Genomic DNA, 19,648 nt, shown 5'->3' on the forward strand with positions numbered 1-19,648 from the left:
TTATTTTGTTTACAGTACAATAGTTATTTTAGAGGTTGATATCACAGGCCAGTTGTCAAACAAGTGTGTTTGCTATTTCATTTGAGTTTTTGGCCACTTATTTATTATTATGTAAAGCTTATTCTTAAAAATAATATATTTTTTAAATAAGTGTGTTGCAAACATTCATTGAAAAATAAAATAATATATCTAAAATTTCCAATACTGCCATGATGTCCTTTATAAGTTAAGGTAAACTTTAAACCTCAAATGTAAAATAACAATAGTGTGCTTGCCTTTTGGCAATCACACTAATAATAATTGTTCACAGTGCGGAGAGTGATAAATGGAACAGAAGTTTTGGTGTTTCTTTCCTTTAAAGAGACTTAAATGAGGCAGGAATGCAAATATATTGGGGAAAAAAGCAGACAGAAAGGAGCACATGAAAAATTGGAAGATTAATTACTTTACATTCTTTTAGTTTTTTATTTCACATCTTTGTTTCTTCACCTCTCAGCGTGTCCTAAGTGGATGTTTGGTGCAGGCTGTGCTGAGGAGTGTAAATGTATCCAACAGAACACTGTCGAGTGCCACCGACAATATGGCAACTGCATCTGCAAACCAGGTTATCAGGGAGACAGATGTGAAAAAGGTCCGAATCAAAAGAAACATCCAAAATACCCTGAATAAATTATTCATTAGTAGTTTAATAATAATCATGGTTATGTCGGTGTGTCTCTGTATAGAGTGTGATGCAGGTTTCTATGGTAAAGGCTGTGAGAAAAAATGTTCATGCCTGTCTGGTGTGGCATGTGATCCTGTAGCTGGGGTTTGTCAGCGCCAGTGCCCGGCTGGCAAGAAGGGAGACAACTGTGATGAGGGTAAGTATAGTAGGCTGAAATTCAAAACTACATTACAGTGAACAAGTACAGTGAGTATATGAGTCCATGACATCTTAGACTGTGTATTACTTTAGTCATTACTCATCAGGATCACATGGCTTTTTTGTGATTGTTTTTAGACTAAAATGCTTCATATTGCAGTGAATTCTTTTTGCACTACTGTTTGCAACACTTTTTTAGTGGTGTAGCATCTCAAATTGTAAAAACTCCCACAGTCAAAAGACATTCAGGTTAGGGCAATTGGAGAACCAAAGTGTAAAACATGACATTAAAACCCTAATAAACAAACAAACAATATGACAGAAGGTAAATATAACAGGCTCCATCTAACATTATCTGCTCATGATCTTACAGACTGTGAAAATGGACGATTTGGGATTGGTTGTTCTCGGTCATGTGACTGTTCTGGAGCTCCATGTGACCCAGTCACTGGCCAGTGTGAATGTCCTGCTGGGATGACCGGAAACAAATGTGAGACAGGTAAGCTCTGAGTTGTTATAACTTTAAATTTTTTCTAAATATGTTTGTTGTGGGTTTTCAGAACTCATATAAACAGGTAAATGACATGGAACAGTGGTCACGTGCCACGGTTAAAAAAGAAAACCCAAATATGTTGTGTAGTGTTAAAAAATACAGAGTTTATTTAGACTGAATATAAATCTCTTTTTTACAGGGTGTCCTGCAGGGCAGTGGGGCGTGAACTGTAAGGGGACGTGTCCATCTTGTGAAAATGGAGGATTATGTGATAAACACAACGGCTCTTGCCTCTGTCCACCTGGATTCATGGGTCGGCTGTGCCAAAACTGTAAGTACATTCAAATTGAATATTTTACAGCCTTCAAAATATCTCTTAAACCATGGACAGATTAAAAAGCATTTACCAATAGCATTCACTCACCTGTAACAAATTGGGGTCTATGCCGTTGACCTTTCGTGCTGGTGATGACTTGTGAGAGTACCTTATACAGCAAAGCAAACAAACAAATGGATCCTCAACCAAATCAAACCTAACCTTTCATCATGGACACAGAAAAGTCTAAACTAACCGTTAATATTCATCTTGTGTACAGCATGTCCAGTGGGCCGGTTTGGTTTGGGATGCCAGCTGAAGTGTGTGTGTGAGAATGGTGGGCGATGCCACCCAGTAACCGGGCGCTGCTCATGTGCTCCAGGCTGGACTGGGCACAGCTGCAAAAAAGGTACAAGCTTAACTCAAACTTATAATGCAACACTGCATGTAATTCACTGAAAAACACAAGGTTATATGGTTGACTTTATTTTTATCAATATATAATCAAACCACTATAACATCATATTGTTATCAATTATTAATGGTTATCAGCCAAGGTCTTTAACATTGTATGTATACTGTTGTTGTTTTTTATGTCACCAAGTATTGCTCACACCTCAGACAGGTTGCCAGCCCATCACATTGACACACCCTCACACTTAGGGTAATTTTAATAGCTCCAGTTAACCTGACTGCAGGTCTTTGGACTTGAGGTAAGAAAACCAGAGCACCTGGTAAAAAAAAATCATGTGGACACAGGGAGAACATGCAAACTACACACAGAAAGGACCTTGGCTGACCGGCTGGGGAATCAAATCCAGGGCCTTCTTGCTGTGAAGCAACATCATTACCCACTGCACCTTTGTGCCGCCCCTAACAGTTCATTATATTTTTGGCTGAATCATTGGATGATTCAGTTGCTGTCATAATGTGAAGATTTTTGCTAAAGCCAGTACTGTACCTAAGGGAACTTACCCACAATACCCTGCTGCAAACAGGCATTTATTGCAGACTAGACATGTGTCCCAGTGGACAGTCAGCATAATGATTTGTGTGTGTGTGTGTGTGTGTGTGTGTATTCTGACAGGTTGTGTTGCTGGACACTGGGGACAGGACTGCACAAACCTGTGTGACTGCAGGAACAGTGATGGAAGCTGTAATGCAGTGACAGGCCGGTGTAATTGTGAAGCAGGATTTACAGGCGCTCGCTGTGACCTCAGTAAGACATTTGGCTAAATATAGTGTGTTTACTCACAGAATTTTGGACTAAACATTCTATTTTTATAATAATGTGACTCGACAGTGTAATTCATTACAGTTTATCATTAGAACAGGGTTCATGCATAACCGAAGGGGAAAAGTTGGAATCTAAAATCACATATTTGATTCCCTGATGGTTCCTCTTTTCCCAGAATGTCCTGCTGGGTTTTTTGGACTTGGCTGTCGGCAGAGCTGCCAGTGTGATAATGAGGCACTGTGTGACCATGTGAGTGGAGCTTGTACCTGCAAGGTGGGCTGGACAGGAACCTTCTGTGAAAAACGTAAATTAATGATTATTTCACGCTTTAGTTTTACTCTGATTACAATAGCACCTGAAATTGTATGAATGTCTTAACGACATTGTTTCTGGTGTAATCCAGCCTGTCCACAGGGTTTTTACGGGTTGGACTGTAAGCAGAAGTGTTTGTGTATGAATGGTGGACACTGTGATCACCTCACTGCTGAGTGTGTGTGTTCATCAGGTTGGATTGGTCCAAACTGCAACCAAAGTAAGTATGTTTATATTATATTCATTTCATCAACTTTACTCTTCTCTACGTGAGTGTTTTTGATTGAAGTGTCTCTATCAGCGTGTCCTGTTGGATTTTATGGAGAAAACTGTACTCAGATCTGTACCTGTGAGAACAGTGAGAGCTGTCATGCAGTTACAGGACAGTGTATGTGTAGTGCTGGGTGGATTGGACACAACTGTTCACAAAGTGAGTCATATAAAATACAACACAAAAATACAAAAGTTATAACAAAAAATAGTGTGCATTATGTATTAAAATTATGATTTGGATGTTTTTCTTTCCTCAGGATGCCCGATGGGTTTATTTGGGCTCGGCTGTAGTCAGAGGTGCCTGTGCCAGCACGGTGGGCTGTGTGACCATATCAGTGGAAAATGTTCATGTACCAGCGGCTGGACAGGCACAGCATGTGAGCAGGGTGAGTCTCTGAGAAAAAACATAAAAATACATGAACATGAACCAGGAAAATAGTCATACTGTATACTAGATATTGTGTGTTTTCTTCCAAACAGGTCACTGCAAATTAATATCAGTGTACAGTATTATTCTGTTGGGAGTGGTCTTTTTCAGGGTGATAATAGTCACATCCACAGGGTCACTGAATAGCTTTAAGTATGAGTATGATAAGCACATCCAGATCACAGCCCAATGTGATCACAAACCCATCTAATTAACCATATTTATACAGTTAGGCACTCAGTTTACAATCCCCTAATCAGGAAGCACTTGGTTTCATTAAATTAACCAAGAAGCTCTCAGTCCTGACATCATTAAGTCTCCTGCTGGTCTATAGCCACACATTAAATCCTGTGGTCCAGACCACCTCAAGCATAATTTCTGTCTCCTGTCTGCTTCAATCAGCTACTTTTTCCTCCAGTTTTCACCTTGTAACACTCCAGGGTGTCAAAATATTCCTATCTCAGCAGAATCAGACCCACTGCTGGTGGAAACGCCATTTCTGCTTACTGTAAACTGTACCAATGTGGTTTAACACACCCAGTAAACTACACAGACGGTTTAAATGATCAGCTTTACTGTTTTTTGTATACATGTATGTTCAATCTAAATGAGAAATATGCAGTGCATGGATGCCTCTTTCTTTCTGTGCCTGGAGAGCACAACATTGATTATTTACAAAAACATGAGAGAAGACAGGCTGTCTGGGTTCAACTCCACCAGCTAATAAGGAAACCTATGGCTGCTGCAGGGATCTGGTTCTTTCATAATAGTTCCGTACAATTGGCATAGTTTAAACTTCTATTTACATGTAAAGAATGAATCCAGTTTTACAGAAAAATGAACTACACACAGAAATACTTTATATCATAACTAGAACATTATATTACAGTCTCAGTGGATGACTCTCAGAGGAAACCATATGTTATCTTGTGTTTAGAGTGCCCTGCAGGACATTATGGACCAGACTGTCAGCAGCATTGTGAATGTGAGAATGGAGGGCAGTGTGACAGACACACTGGGCAGTGTACATGTGGACCAGGCTGGATCGGAGTGCACTGTGAGAAAGGTAAGGACAGAGAACATTTAAACCAACTTTACTACATTTAACAATAAGAAATGTGAATTATGGACTATTAAATGGGGACTGATGGATGAATAGAGTTGTTTGATTCAATATATGGATTGATAAATGCATTCATTTATAAATAGTTAGATGACAGATAATCATAGATTATTTATTGTAGATACATGGATAGATATTGATGGATAAATATTATATGGATGGAATAGTAAATAAAAGCAAAGATAAACTTAGTTGGATAGATGAACAGTTAAAAAGGTAAATGATTAGATTTCATTTGTAGTAAAGGTAAATAATTTGGCATAACACCAGTGTTTTTGGTGTGTGTGATCTTTGCAGCTCCTCCTTTAATTTAAATATCCACTTTTCTGTAGTATTATTGATTGAACAATAATTGACTAATAAACAAATATTAGTTAATAGTCGTTATGCCTAGTTGCACAACATATATGCGTTAGACAGCATTCTCACTCCGAGCTCTGTGTGTGTATCAGCTTGTGTATCAGGGCGGTTTGGCGATGGCTGTAAGAAGCAGTGTGAGTGTGAACATGGTGCTTCATGTGATCATATCAGTGGGAGGTGTGCGTGTCTACCAGGATGGAGAGGAGTTCACTGTAATAAAGGTCAGTTTATCAGTTTCAGTCTCTGTGTATATGTGTATGAGCGCTGTCTGATGTATAATCTATTCTGCACTGAAAGAGCATAATACTCTTGATGCAACAAAATATAATCAATAATTATTATATTTTTGGTTTTAGAACACTAACCAAAAGGTAAGGTCTTAGCATAACTGTCTGCAGACCAGATGTAAATAGTGCATTGTATAATGTCTAGCTAAATGATCAAACATGTCTAGAAGTGGTGGAGAATAGAATGACCTACAGTTTCACTTGTTCAGCCATGCCTTTCGCAAAACTGGTAGCTATTGCTATGCTTGTTTAGCAACATTAGCCTTAGTGTTTCAAAGTGCTGTTGAACCAGTCATGACCTTGATCAAGACAAAACTGTAATACAGTTTTAAAAATCACTTTTAAGAATGCTGTTTGCTAATTTAGGCATGCAGTTCCCAAAATCCTCCTGGAGTGTAAAGGCTTTCTTTACATTAGCAACATCAGCCTTACAGATCCAGTACAAAACAAATGAAAAGCTAATGCTAATCAACTACATTTGTAAAATGAAATATGTAAAGAAAATGAGCTATACCATTAATGCAATCAAAATATCATCATAGATCACTTTAATATGACACCAGTTTGGAAAGGTGTAATGTGATGACTTGTTTATTTGCTTCAGCCTGCTTGCCAGGCACATATGGATCAGACTGTGCCCATCTCTGCACATGCCCACATGGCATCTCCTGTCACCACGTTACCGGAGAGTGCGGCTGCCCACAGGGTTACACCGGGAACGGCTGTGAACAGAGTGAGTGACGTGTGATTCTCAGTCTGACTGGAATATCTGGAGCCAGTATATTACAGCATAATTACATCACTGTTACATTTAATGTGATTGTTTTACAGCCTGTCTGCCCGGCACTTACGGCCTGAACTGTAATCAGGTGTGTCAATGCTCAGAGAAGAACCAGCTGTGCCACCCAGTGTCTGGGGAGTGCTATTGCGCACCGGGATACAGAGGACCACGCTGTGATCTGGGTAAAATACCTTTTTTGCTCAGAGAGACAATTCGATTCTAACCTTCAAAATGACCTCAGATGCTTAAATCTTAAAACCTACCATTTACTGTCCATGTCTGTGTGGGTTTCTTTTCACCTCCTAAAACATGCAGAAGGTAAAGTCGCCTCTTTATGTTGCCCCTTTTGTTGAGTATTTAAAAGTATGTGTGATATCCAGCTGTGAACTGGTGCCCTATCCATGGGGTTTTTCTGTCTTGTGCCCAGTGTTTATGGATGCCGTTGGACCCTGACCAGGATAAAGCAGTGAAGGAATAATTATTAATAAAATAATAATGAATAATACAATACAATAATATTATAAATGAATGAGATTTCAGTAGCTGTGTGGAGAAATACACTACCTATATGTGTTTTTTTTGTTCTAGCTTGTGAAACTGGAACTTATGGTCCAGACTGTAAGAGGAAGTGCCAGTGTCTGAATAATGGGGTCTGCCAGGCCACCACGGGCTTGTGTGAATGCCCACCTGGCTTTATAGGAGCTCAGTGCAACATCAGTGAGTCTTTAATTTGATTTCTTAAATAATGAACAGTTTATAGCAGAATGATTTTGTTTCTCTATTGTTCTTGAAGTGTGTTCACTTATTTATTCCTTCTTATCTTTATATTGACCAGAATTAGTAAATGTGTTGTCTTCTTAATTAGGCAATGGCTTTGAATAAATGTCTACACAACATGCTCGTATCCACCTTTAAGGTCATAATTTTGAATTCTTCCTGGTAAATGTCTCTGGCACATTCCAATCTAACTGGAAGTTGCTTTTGCAAAATTGCTTTTCACCGTCAATCCCATTCCAATGATTGAAATGTAACATTTAAAATTTTGCATCCAAAAGCCTGGCGTGACTGGGCCTTTATAGGAGAGGTTGCACAAGGGACTTATTTTATATCTTAAGTTGGTTTTTTAATACACACCATTTTTTTCAGCATGTCCAGCTGGGCACTATGGGCAGGACTGTGACAAAGTGGCAAACTGTGGTGACGGAGCCAGGAATGACCCGGTCACTGGAAGATGTGTTTGTGCACCTGGGCATAAAGGAGAGAACTGTGGAGAAGGTTGGTAAACAGTGTTTAAATTATTATATAATGTTATTATTATAATGTGTATTATAAAATCAGTGTACTTGTGTGTGTACCCAGGCTGTGCTCCTGGTTGGTACGGTGTTGACTGTTCTGATCGCTGTAACTGCAGTAATGAAGGACTGTGTGACCCTGTTACTGGAAACTGCACATGTGGACTTGGCTTTACTGGACATCACTGTGAGAAAGGTTAGTCTGGTCATTTTTGTTATTACAAGAGGGTGGCACTGTAGCAAGATCATGGTGGGTCCAGAGCCTATTCTAGGAAAACTGGGAGCAATATACTCTTGTCAAGGTGTTGGTGCATCACATGCATTTGCAATTAGTTAATAAGAGTGATAATAATAATACAAATAATAACATAACAGGGGAGGAACAGCAGTAAAGTATGCTAGCTCATTAATGCTCAGACCTGGGAATCCAGTTTTCTAATCTCAGCAATGCTATCAGTCAGTTGGGCCTCTGCATGAACATGATTGGCTAATGTTGTGCGCTCTTAATGCTGGTCCCAAGCCCAGATAGAAATTGTAGGGTTGCATCAGGAAGATCATCTGATGTAAAAACTGTCTGGTATGCGGATCGTATTGTAAGCAAAATAAAGTTTTCTAGTGTTTAATTGTATGAGAAAGAGGAATGCTGACATGATCTTTAACATGTGTGTGTGTGTGTGTTTATATGCGGGCTTGGATGGCAGAGTGCCCTGAGGGATGGTACGGTCCGAACTGTGCACTGGTATGTGAGTGTCAGCACAACAGTACGTGTGACAGAGTGACAGGAAGCTGTCGGTGTGGACCGGGTTATTATGGACATCGCTGTGAGCACGGTGAGTTTCTAATCTGCAACAGTCTGATAATCATCTGCTTCTGCTGCCATTTTCTTCTCACTAAACAAAGTGAATTATATTTCAGCATGCCCCGCCGGTCTGTACGGACATCGATGCCAGCAGCATTGCAACTGTTTAAATGGAGCTGTGTGCCACCCCAGCAGTGGGCACTGCCTCTGTCTGGCAGGTTATCAGGGATTACGATGTGATACAGGTTCACATACATGTACACATTTATTCACATTATAATTTGTTAACAATGTTATTACCCACTCAGAGTGCACACACGGTCTCTCCAGATAAAATGAAATTTGTTAACTCGCCAGAATAATAATACTAGTGTTTAAATTAGACTTGAAATTTAGGTTTCAGAGTTTCATTAAGAAACAGAATTATTAAGACAAACAAAAACTAGAAATAATGCCTTAGAAACTAAAATAACAAACTGTACAAGGTTTTGCCCATCCCAGTTTTTTTACACTTTGAGCAGTGTGTATTCACACATTCCACTCTAACGGCACACTGAAATAAATAAGAAAAAATTAATTAAATAAAAAAATGTAAATAATAAATGTAAATAATAATTAATTGCCTTCAATCAAATATTTAATAAAATTATTTTAATTACATTTTTTAATAAAATTAATGTAAAAATTTACATTTTTGTAAAATCTTTGTAAGTATATAACCTAGAAATAGAAATTTCAAAATAATTTCAGATTAAAGTACGGTAATGAAAAAGCCTAAAGGACTAAAACACACTCATCCATTTGAGTGCTTGAATGAGTCGCCTCTGCATTAAATACAGAAACTTTTTATTAAATACCTACTGTATGTTTACCAAATTAAAAATTACTATTACAGTGTAATTATTATTATTAATATTACTACAATGTCAATCTTTATTAACCTGCCCCAAATCTTCCCTTAGCAACAAACCTGCAACTACTTACTGAAGCATCTGTAGATATTCATTTTATCTGTGTGTACCTTTTAATATATTTCATGTGTGAGCACTCATGAGGGCTAATTTGTGTGTGTGTGTGTGTGTGTGTGTATAACCATATTAATAGCATTTTGGTAATATTAAATGTGGGACTTTCTGTAACATGTGATAATGTAATGATTTGTATTCCAGACTGTGAGCAGGGCAGGTACGGTGTGAATTGTACAGAGTTATGTGATTGTGAGGACGGTACATCATGTGACCCAGTGAGCGGCCGCTGTATGTGTGCATCAGGAAAAACTGGACCAAAGTGTGAAAGTGGTGAGAACATTTATCTATAACAGAGCTTTTAAAGTTTAAACAAATACACTGCAAAATGATTTCTAAGCAAGTAAAATGATGTGTAGGGTAAATTGACTTTCAGTATGTTCAGTATTAAGATGATGAAACATACATGGTTGTAAAATTGGGTATTCAGAGCCTTTATTGAAGGATTATACCACTTACTTTGTCTGCAGTATAACACATATAGTAAGCATATCAACTTTTTATCTATTTTCTGTTTTGTAATATCTATCTATTATTTATCAGAGTGTGGAGTGAACCGGTATGGGCCGGACTGTGCACTAACTTGTGAGTGTGAGAATGGTGCTCAGTGTGAAGATCGTACTGGTCGCTGTATGTGTCTACACGGCTGGATTGGACCCACATGTACAGAAGGTAACAGCTGATCTGGAAATACTTCATATTGTGAGAAACCTGTGACTAGGTATAAAATGTAGATACTGGTTTGGTGTCTGATGTTTGGTTCCTTGGTTTTGAACTTTAGGTACGAGGTTTATGTATTTAACAAGTAATATATTTAAGTACATTTATAAAATGATAATATTTACATGCTCAAATGGGAATTAAATGACCTAGAAGTTCAGTAATTCAGTAATAAATCTTTCAAACTTTGAAAGGTTAGATGTAAAGTCAATGTGGTCATGTAACCATTTTGCGCAAAATTATGATTTAAACAAAATAAAATATACTAGTTGTGGCCATGCACAGCACTGTAAAACTGCAAAAAAAAAAAAAAAAAACCTCCCCCAACATATCACTTTAAACATGATGAAAGAAAAAGCAAATCACTGAAGTGTAAAGTGCTTCTAGATACACTGTTATATATAAAACATTCCTGGCTAAATATTTATGTACTCAACATTTTTTGTCTTAATTTAATTTAAAGTAGGCCTTTTTAATTTTTTTATGGACCCAAAGTAAGGGCAAAAATCATTTCCCACACCATTACACCAACAGCCTTAACTCTTGACACAAGACAGACTGGGTCCATGGATTTCTGCTGTTTACATAAAATTTTGACTCAAAAATCTGTATGTCTCAGCAAAAACAGACCAGACCATTCAGCAAAAACTGAGATTTATCAGACCAGGCTGTTTTATTAGTTTCTGTGAACTTATGCCCACTATGGCATTAAACTCCTGCTCTTGGCTGAGTGGAACTTGATGTGGTTTCATGCTGTTGTATTGGTGTGCAATGGTAATTATTAAAAAGTGGTTCTTAAAGTAACATTTACGGCATTTAGCAGACATTTTTATCCAAAGCGACTTACAATACTGAGACAGTATATTGAAGTATATTGCAATTGAGGGTTATGTGCCTTGCTTAGGGCAGTGGCAACCTGGCAGTGGTGGGGCTTGAACCAGCATTCTTTTGAATGCTAGTCCAGTACCTTAACCACTAGGCTACAACTGTCCTCCAGTTAATGAAGAACAACATAAGATCTGTAGCTTTAGTAAGAAAGATCAAACACCAGACAGCAAACAACATTTTTTATCTTTAATTAAGGTAACCTGATTCTGTGTTCGTTTACAGGTGGACCTCCAAAACTCAGCAGCACAAAAGATCAGTCACAGCTAAACAACTTATTATAGCAGTCCAGCAGCACATAAAGTAAATCAGGATGGGAACCAGGTTTCACACTCCGTGCTTAATCTCTGTGTAAACTGAATGGTGCTAAAACACACTGCAAATTTCCTCACACTATTTATTATGATGGAGGCATGAGCTGCACTGACTTTGAAAAATGTTTCACCTTGGTGTTGAAGTCACTGGCTGGTCACATTTAAGTGATAATGAAAGTCACAGATTAAACATAGCTGTGCAAACAAGACAAGGACCGGACCAACTGGACGTCAGAGTTGGAGTGTGCTTGAACAGGTGCTGTCACAACACACAGCACTTTACCAGTTAACCAGGAACATACATATGATGTGTGTGTGTGTGTGTTTGAGAAACAGAATGAATTTGTTGGCCTTGATATTCCCAGTATATCCGTTATCTAGGTGTTTCAGTCACTCGTTTTTTAAATTCTCTAATTTACCTAAAAATGGCCAGAGCATATATAGTATCCTACAGATAGCATATACACTGATGAGCCGATTATTAGGACCACAGCTTAAAAATGTTCACGGCAATGGCTATTTTGTAATAATTGTGCTTTAATATAATCACTGAATGTAGTTACGTGTAGTACACATGTTAAATGCAGCAAATATGATCAGCTATGAAGACCTGAATTACATTATTAATAGCCAAACGTTTAAAAGTAAATACTGTATTTTGTGACCTTTATCTCTCAAAATATTGTCATGAAGTGCTTGTACTGTACATGAAATGCCTTCTTCAGTAATGGTGCTGTTTTGCTTCGTTTGCAACAGTAAGGTGCATAATCAAATGACTAGTGTTCTACTCTTACACTGCAGTTTTTATTATTTATGGTCCAGCCTCATGCGTTCTAAACAGAAGTTTAGGTTGTATGTGTATTTATGTATGGTGAACATGTATATTTTTAAATACTTGTGTATTGATGTGAATAAAAGTGACGTACGATTTCCAATAGTCACAGAAATATATTAGTTTTATATTTTGCAGGCAGTTTAACTAAAAGACAATCATACATTCCCTGTGTTTTATTTATCTTAGTAGATTACTGACTGCTTTGCTTAATTCTTTTTGGGAAGTGAAGGAAAAAAAGACACCACCACTGATAATATTTGCCATCATTTTTTTTTTTTTTTTTATAATTTCCATTTCATAGATACTGAAGCTGTACATCTCTAAATTAAAATTCAAGCACAATGCAGTTAGCAATGCCTGCTAATGAAAGTTAAAAAAAAGGCTTAAGTGATCACAACCATTAATATGTAAATATGTACAAAGGTCAAACTATATACAGATAATCTGTCTGTATCAGTATCTCTCCCCAAACGAGTGGAAAGGTAAGCTAGCCATTGTATACATTATACAGTTCTTCAAAATGCATATTCAGTGCAAATATATGCTCGGTACCATTTTATCATAATCATGTTCATATCAAATCAGGGCAACGGAGAATGGTAAAAAAATAAAATCCTATTTTCGCCCCTCTAAAATACTGAACATAAAAATAATCTCTTGCAAAGTAATGAATGATTCATTAATCACTCGTCCTGTATCTACAGGTCTGATTTGATATATTCACGCAATCAGTATTTGTTACACTCCGGCATTAATGACACATTAACAAATAATCAGAGGACAGAAAAAAAAAAAAAACATGTTCCTACAAACTCCACTCATGAACATAAAGGGCTTAAACATTAAATGACTGTGATTGTAAATATTGCCCAGTTTCATTTCAGCTATTGGGGATGAGAACAGCATGAGCACTACCGCGTGTCTGTGTGTTTTTAAACGCAGCACTAGTTAATAACCAAACGTGGGCACAAATTTTCAGTTAACAGTAATGCCCTGCCTTCCTGAGAATCTCTTACACAGAAACAGGGCGACACCATAAACGCACAAAGATACGAGACGTACCACAGTAGACTTCACAAAGTAAAACAGTTTTTAACTCAAAGCCATTATCTAGTGTTTCTCCATTCAGATGTGCTGTCCACACTTAAAATTCAAATACAGTAGCAACAAAGAGGTGAACCTGTATCTACTGTATATAGCACAGTGATCAACAATGATACTTTACTAAACTAGCAAACATTGAAACTGATGCCTCACTCTTACATCTAAAGCTAGTATTTATACCACTCTTTCCAAAAATATTCACGTATGTTAATATTATTAAGTCAGATGTCTTCCCCTTATTTAAAAGGACTTGGTTCTGCTTGCATGGTGATGTAGATACACCAAAGTTGCCAGTTCAGCAGGTACACCTACCATATAGTAATAACTAAAGTTGTAAGCCCCCTTTGAGCATGTCCATCAGTGGTACGGGACACCACAGGGTCACTACACATTTTTATTAACTGTGAGTAAATGTACAATACAACGTTACCAAAGCATTAAAGCATGTGGTTGTCCTGTGGTGGTCCCATTTAACTACTGGGGGCTACAGCCAGTAAGTGCATACAAACAGTAGAGGCTAAATGCATATAAGGAGGGGGCATATGTACCTTTCTTTTTTTTTTCAAGTTTGAAAAGGAATTCAACAAAGACTGCATGAAAGATAATATAGTAAAGCTTTGTGTCTGTGGAGCTTGAGAACAATAAGAACTGCTAATTCTGCTGTCTAACTAGCCTACAAATGTTTGAGAAATGAAAAGATTTAAGACAGGTTGTGTGTCTTTAATCAGGAAGCTTATTTATTGGTTCAGCAATTATTAATTTTTTTATCCTTTTACTTAAATTCCTATTTTTTTAACAGTTATGTTCGCCAATGGTTTATTTTTAAACAGATTTATATTTTCATTGGCTGATAAAACATTAAAATGCCAGTTATTAGCAGTACAATAAGACCTACAATAAATGTAGTTTCTATTGTCTTAACATCCTGTTTAACATCCTGAACTGTTTTTAAACAGCTGACATTTGGTACAAGTGCTCTAACTTGCTCGTTTGACAGACATCATGCATGTAATTAGAGGCTTACATTTCCCTGATTAGCTGCCTGTGATGCTCAGAGTTGTTGCAATATTGCAGATGAAATAAACATGGCGCCCCTGCTACAAAATGCACGAATATGGTAGATGTACCTGATCAAATGCATACAAGGTACAGAGTAGGTGTCCATAAACTGGCAAGTAAGTGTATTTTGCACGAAAATAAATTCAAATAATTTGACGAAACAAGGGATAAAGTGCTTAGTGAGTATAAATAACTGACTGCATCGGCATCAAAGTGAAGCATAAGAGCTGTTCCAGTTTCACTTCATACATATTTAGATGATATGTGCACGCATTCACATTTCCCATGAACTGAAAATAAAATGCATTAACAAACTGAATTGAAGTAGAACTGAGCACTGAGAAACGAAGCTCAGCTGATGATCTGATATGGGCAGCTGTTTTGTGAAAACTTGTATGAACCTTGTAAGTAAGAATGTAGGTACAAGTTAATCAACCAAAGAATGTTAAAATGTCATGATGCATGTTTTTCTTCCAAGTATATGAGCCCAGTAATGGCTGAGGAGAGTGCATGCTTTAAAACGGACAGTTCATGCAGTTCTGTTATGCTTGACTAGGATACAGGTCTTGATGGGATTAAGTGTGGCCTTATTACTATAAATTAATTGGAACCTATCAGTAAATACGATAAATTGTAAGACTTTACCCTTTCTAACATATGGTGTGCACTATGTATATGTATGTTTAGATGGTTTGGATGGAATGAGTATACATATGACAGGGTGGGTGATATAAAAGTCTAAGTAAAAGCCATGCTGCTTAGTGATATTTAGTTTCAGATATAGGAGAGCCAGATGTCCCAGGCGAGTTTAGGATATATCTTTGGCTTTAGCCATGTGTAAAGACTCTGGGTCTTAAACTATAATGTCCAGCATCCAAAAATGAGACAACATGCGCACACACACACCTACACTCATACACCCTATGTTCCAGTTCCTGAGCTGCTGACTTAACCCAGTCCACATTCATACACCCTATGTTCCAGTTCCTGAGCTGCTGGTACAACCCAGTCATATACTTTATTTTTTAACAGGAAGGCTAATGACAGTAAACAGTCTGTGTTTCGATCAGCAGTGTGTGCACTGACAGACTGGCCAGAAGTGACTGACTGAAATTTATTCATTATTTGAATACTGAAGGCTGCAATCTGTCGATGTTAAAAGATAACAAAGCATAACACAATTCAAAGGCATCATTACAAATGTGTAACCGTGAACAACCCTTTTTACTGTTTACTTTATCGGCACATGACTATAACACCACCTGACTATGCCTAATGCCTAAAATGAACTTTACTTTTATACAAATGTTTCCCTATTTATAATTAATCACCTAAGTACATAAATATTTTAAAGTGTTTTAACACTTTTAGAATGAAAATCTCATAAATGGAAACTGGCCATTACATGACAAACCTGTTAACAAGCTAAATATAGTTAGTTTGAAGTTCTATGAGTAGGCTGTGATTCCTCCATCACTTACAGCAGATCTACAGTCGTCATGTATACTGTAACATGCCTACTGTACTGTACAGGCAAAACACTGCTGATCAGTTAAACAGCCAGGACTGGACAACTTTCGGGTCAGCAGGAAACACACAAACCCAACACTGTATACCAAGAATAAAAAAGCAACACTGAGATTACTCCTGATGATGCTCATTCTTCTGTTAGAAACCGATGCTTCCCATAGCCACTTCCTCAGATGTGCTACTAAAGTGCTAATTGGTTAATCCGTGAAGGGGCTTGTACAATCATAATGCAGACAACACAGTAAATGGTTCTCTTAAAAAAATCTTTGACCGATGTTCGTAATGAACAAGCAGACCTTATGAGTGAATATGAATCATAAACTGATTACCCATATTAATGTAAGCGCTGCTTTTTTTTTGTCAAATATGCATTCAATATCAAAAACAATGCGAAGAGGAAAACCGATTATTTCCGACAGCCAAGCAAGCGTGTGCTATTTTTTTCCATCAACTTCAGTTTTTAATTTAATTTTTTTTTTATTCTGTGAAGTTGAACATATAACGCTTTACTCTATGAGTGCATATCCCCCGGCTAGAACTGGCTCTTTTCTTATCCTGGAGAATACGACTCTAGTTTTTTTTTTTGTTTATATATTTTTTTGTTTTTGTTTTGGTTTTGTTTCATCTTTCCCTGTTTTTTTTTCTACAAGGCTTCCCCTGCAGGGTTGGGGGTACCCGCCAGTCTCATGCGCTGCTTACTCATTCAGTAAAAGCTCAAGCAAACGGAGGAACAGGCAAAGGGCTCGGTGCAGGACGACCCCTGGGCTCCATACGCACTACGAGCGGTAGTCCTTTTTACTGTAGGGCTTGTTCCCCAGTATGCTGTCCACTTCGTGCACGATCGAGGAGGATAACTTTGGAAGGACCTGCAAGAAAAGAGATTATTTAAGTCGGTTATCCAGATACAGCTTTAAGTCTAGGAGTGGAAAATACATTTGATTTAATTTTTATTAACCAATTTATCCTGGTCATCAATAAAACTGTCATCAAAAGGCCTACATACTACTGAAGCTCTTTTATTGGCTTGTGGAATTCAGTAGGTATTCAGTAATGTACATATTATTTCCTAGGCTCAGGTTCCATAGAAGTAGAATAAAAATGTAGAATAATGTTGCTTAAAAGAGTATCAATATAATTTCCCCTATAGAAATGCATTATTGAGAGCAACAAATACAAAAGAGTGAAAACATGGTAGGAATGAAAAGTTACTAACGTACCACAATTCTCTGTTTATGTTTCTGACTTTGGACTCACTTGTATTGCGCCTATATTCTCCATGAGCTGATCAGTGTTGGAGGCTCCTAAGAGCACAGAGCTGACTCCTTCATTCCTTAGGCACCATGCTGCAGAGGATCAGCACACAATCATTCACAATACAACACTAACACACACACACACGCAATACACCCACTCCGACTCGTCCACCAACACATTTACACTTAATTTAAAACTACATCATACACTCACTCACACAAAGTGCAAACACACACACACACAAAGAAAAAAAATACTGTAGCTATTTCTACCGCCTACTCAAACACAAAGAAAGAAAAAACAGCGACAGACTACAGTTACCATGGCTCCCAACACCGGGGCAGAGGAGGAATTTGTGTTTGCAGGTCTAAAAAGACTAGAAAAACTGCACCACTGGAATGAAAAGGTTTGAAGAAGGTGAGAGAAGCCATGTGCTGAACGCTGCAGCTCCTACAGGATGACGCATGCAACACCTCAGCTGTACAAACTAGGAGGAAACTCTGTGGGGATTTGAGTGAAGTGTGAGGTGTGTATGTTCCAGCATCAGCAGTAGCATAAGTGTGTGTAGAATATTAGAAATATACCATCTACAGTCCTTAAAAGTATAAAAAGACTCACAGACTCCTAAGAAATTTCTTTGCTAAGGGGTCAAGGCCAAAAACCAATACTGTATGCTTTCACTGCAAAAATTGGTGTCCTCCAAAATATTACAGAACATTGTTGATGGAAAAGTTCTTCCACTTCTATATGTTGTAGGGTGGATCGTCCAACAGTACATACTCTCTCCTCAGATAAACTGCTCTCTTCCGCAGATATACACTGCACACACACACACCCTTTAATCCAGCACCATGATTTAAACTTCTTCAAGCATTCAATCCTCACGCAGGCACCTAGTCACACCACTCTAGGTTAGGAATGTGTGCACAGGAAGAATGGAGAGATGATCGTGTAGGGGCAAGCGAGCTTCCGGACGGACGGACAGACAGACAGAAAGAGAGAGAGCGGCAGTGAGGGGGTTTGCGTACCGATGGCGAGCTGTGGCAGTGTGCAGCCCAGCCGCTCGGCGATGGCCTGCAGCTCTTTCAGCTTCGTCTGCTGACGCCGGCCCTCCTCGCTCAAGATCTTGTCCTTCAACCACTGGTAGCCCTGTTAACAACACAGCACACCTGCTCAAAAACAAGGGCCCCTGGCACACTGCTGCTGCTCACGTGCACAGACACAAGCGCTTACACACACATCCACGAGGACCTGAGGACACACCTAGCAGCACCAGCGTGAACAAGGGCCTGTTTTTAAACACGTGACTCTGTATTACCCAGTGCTGACACAGGCAGAAGCAAATGTTCTTACCAGTCTGTACAGCAAGGGATTGAGAGACTTCGCACAAGCACAAACACATGGATGGGTCGACTTTTCATTTACCATTCTTCTGTTGATTTTACTGAATTACCAATACTGCCTTGAAATGCACATATTAGCTTTACTGAACACAATCAGTTACAGTTAGATAATGTATTGTCTTGTTGAGGCACTCGGGTGGTGAAGCAGTAAAACACGCTTACACATTACTGCTGAGGTTTGAATCTCGGTGGTATTATAGGCCAGTCGGACGTCTACACAAACATGATTGGCATGTTTGTGTAGTCTGGGAAAAGTGGGATGGTCGAACAGCCTAGCCATTCGGAGTTACAGATGTCAAAACACTCTCAGTGTTGGTCCCAAGCTGTGCCATATCAGGTATGCAAATCAGAATAATCTACAGTGGGGACCCCTAAGTGTAGGAGCAGCCAAAAGAAAGAAAAAAATATATCTGCATTATATAACTTCCTTCTTTTTTAATTTCCTGATACTATTTTAATTACTTCTTTACATTTATTGTTCACTGGTGGACTGCATGCTTTTAATTACTTAAATAAAGAACACAGCCTGAAACAATGCTGCTCCCTCTACCAGGCTTTACAACTGCAATGAGATTTAAGAGTTGATGAGCAGTGTCTTCTTTTCTCCTAATCCTTTATATATTTCTGCATTTCTTCTGTCTGGTATTTACATGTAACTTGGGCCTAGACGTGCTGCGTAACATTTAGGTTTAATGTGACCTTTTGCAAACATGCAGCATCGATTTTTTGTTTCCCTTATTTTTATTCTTTTATGCATTTATTTTTATTAAGCACTTCATCACGATCAAGTTCTCATAGGTCCAGCATCACCCGGAAATACTGGGTAGACTGGAAACACCTTCAACCCTTAAAAAACTATTATCCATGTATTTGTGCTTGTCTGGTCATACAAGTGACCAGGAAGTATATTATATTTTAAGATTAACAGTGGGAAGGGTCTAGTCTGTTTTGATGATC

General features: G+C 38.2%; 2 protein-coding genes across 9 annotated transcripts in view; one reads left to right on the plus strand and one right to left on the minus strand.

Annotated features, from left to right (window-relative positions):
• The window catches only part of megf6b (multiple EGF-like-domains 6b), a 43,407-nt gene extending 31,355 nt beyond the window's left edge, over positions 1-12,052 (plus strand). The window contains exons 17-38 of the mRNA XM_062987026.1: positions 497-631; positions 726-860; positions 1,236-1,361; positions 1,555-1,686; positions 1,952-2,080; positions 2,759-2,890; positions 3,084-3,212; positions 3,312-3,440; positions 3,522-3,650; positions 3,751-3,879; positions 4,858-4,986; positions 5,496-5,624; positions 6,295-6,423; positions 6,522-6,653; positions 7,060-7,188; positions 7,618-7,746; positions 7,831-7,959; positions 8,465-8,593; positions 8,679-8,807; positions 9,732-9,860; positions 10,131-10,259; positions 11,418-12,052. Coding sequence (XP_062843096.1) covers positions 497-631; positions 726-860; positions 1,236-1,361; positions 1,555-1,686; positions 1,952-2,080; positions 2,759-2,890; positions 3,084-3,212; positions 3,312-3,440; positions 3,522-3,650; positions 3,751-3,879; positions 4,858-4,986; positions 5,496-5,624; positions 6,295-6,423; positions 6,522-6,653; positions 7,060-7,188; positions 7,618-7,746; positions 7,831-7,959; positions 8,465-8,593; positions 8,679-8,807; positions 9,732-9,860; positions 10,131-10,259; positions 11,418-11,476 — 2,786 coding nt within the window. The 3' untranslated portion in view covers positions 11,477-12,052. The remainder of the gene's footprint in view (positions 1-496; positions 632-725; positions 861-1,235; positions 1,362-1,554; positions 1,687-1,951; positions 2,081-2,758; positions 2,891-3,083; positions 3,213-3,311; positions 3,441-3,521; positions 3,651-3,750; positions 3,880-4,857; positions 4,987-5,495; positions 5,625-6,294; positions 6,424-6,521; positions 6,654-7,059; positions 7,189-7,617; positions 7,747-7,830; positions 7,960-8,464; positions 8,594-8,678; positions 8,808-9,731; positions 9,861-10,130; positions 10,260-11,417) is intronic.
• A 540-nt stretch (positions 12,053-12,592) lies between these two features.
• Positions 12,593-19,648, minus strand: part of kcnab2a (potassium voltage-gated channel subfamily A regulatory beta subunit 2a) — a 56,439-nt gene continuing 49,383 nt past the window's right edge. For 7 of the 8 annotated variants that reach the window (XM_062987030.1, XM_062987031.1, XM_062987032.1 and 4 more), the window contains 3 exons: positions 18,317-18,437; positions 17,289-17,377; positions 12,593-16,900 (listed from right to left, as the gene is read on the minus strand). In XM_062987030.1, coding sequence (XP_062843100.1) covers positions 16,811-16,900; positions 17,289-17,377; positions 18,317-18,437 — 300 coding nt within the window. In that variant the 3' untranslated portion in view covers positions 12,593-16,810. Of the gene's footprint in view, positions 16,901-17,288; positions 17,378-18,316; positions 18,438-19,648 lie in introns of those variants that run through there. The other variant, XM_062987033.1, reaches the window with a different exon arrangement.

The sequence above is a fragment of the Trichomycterus rosablanca genome, chromosome 24, assembly GCF_030014385.1.
Source record: "Trichomycterus rosablanca isolate fTriRos1 chromosome 24, fTriRos1.hap1, whole genome shotgun sequence".
Classification (NCBI taxonomy): Eukaryota; Metazoa; Chordata; class Actinopteri; order Siluriformes; family Trichomycteridae; genus Trichomycterus; species Trichomycterus rosablanca.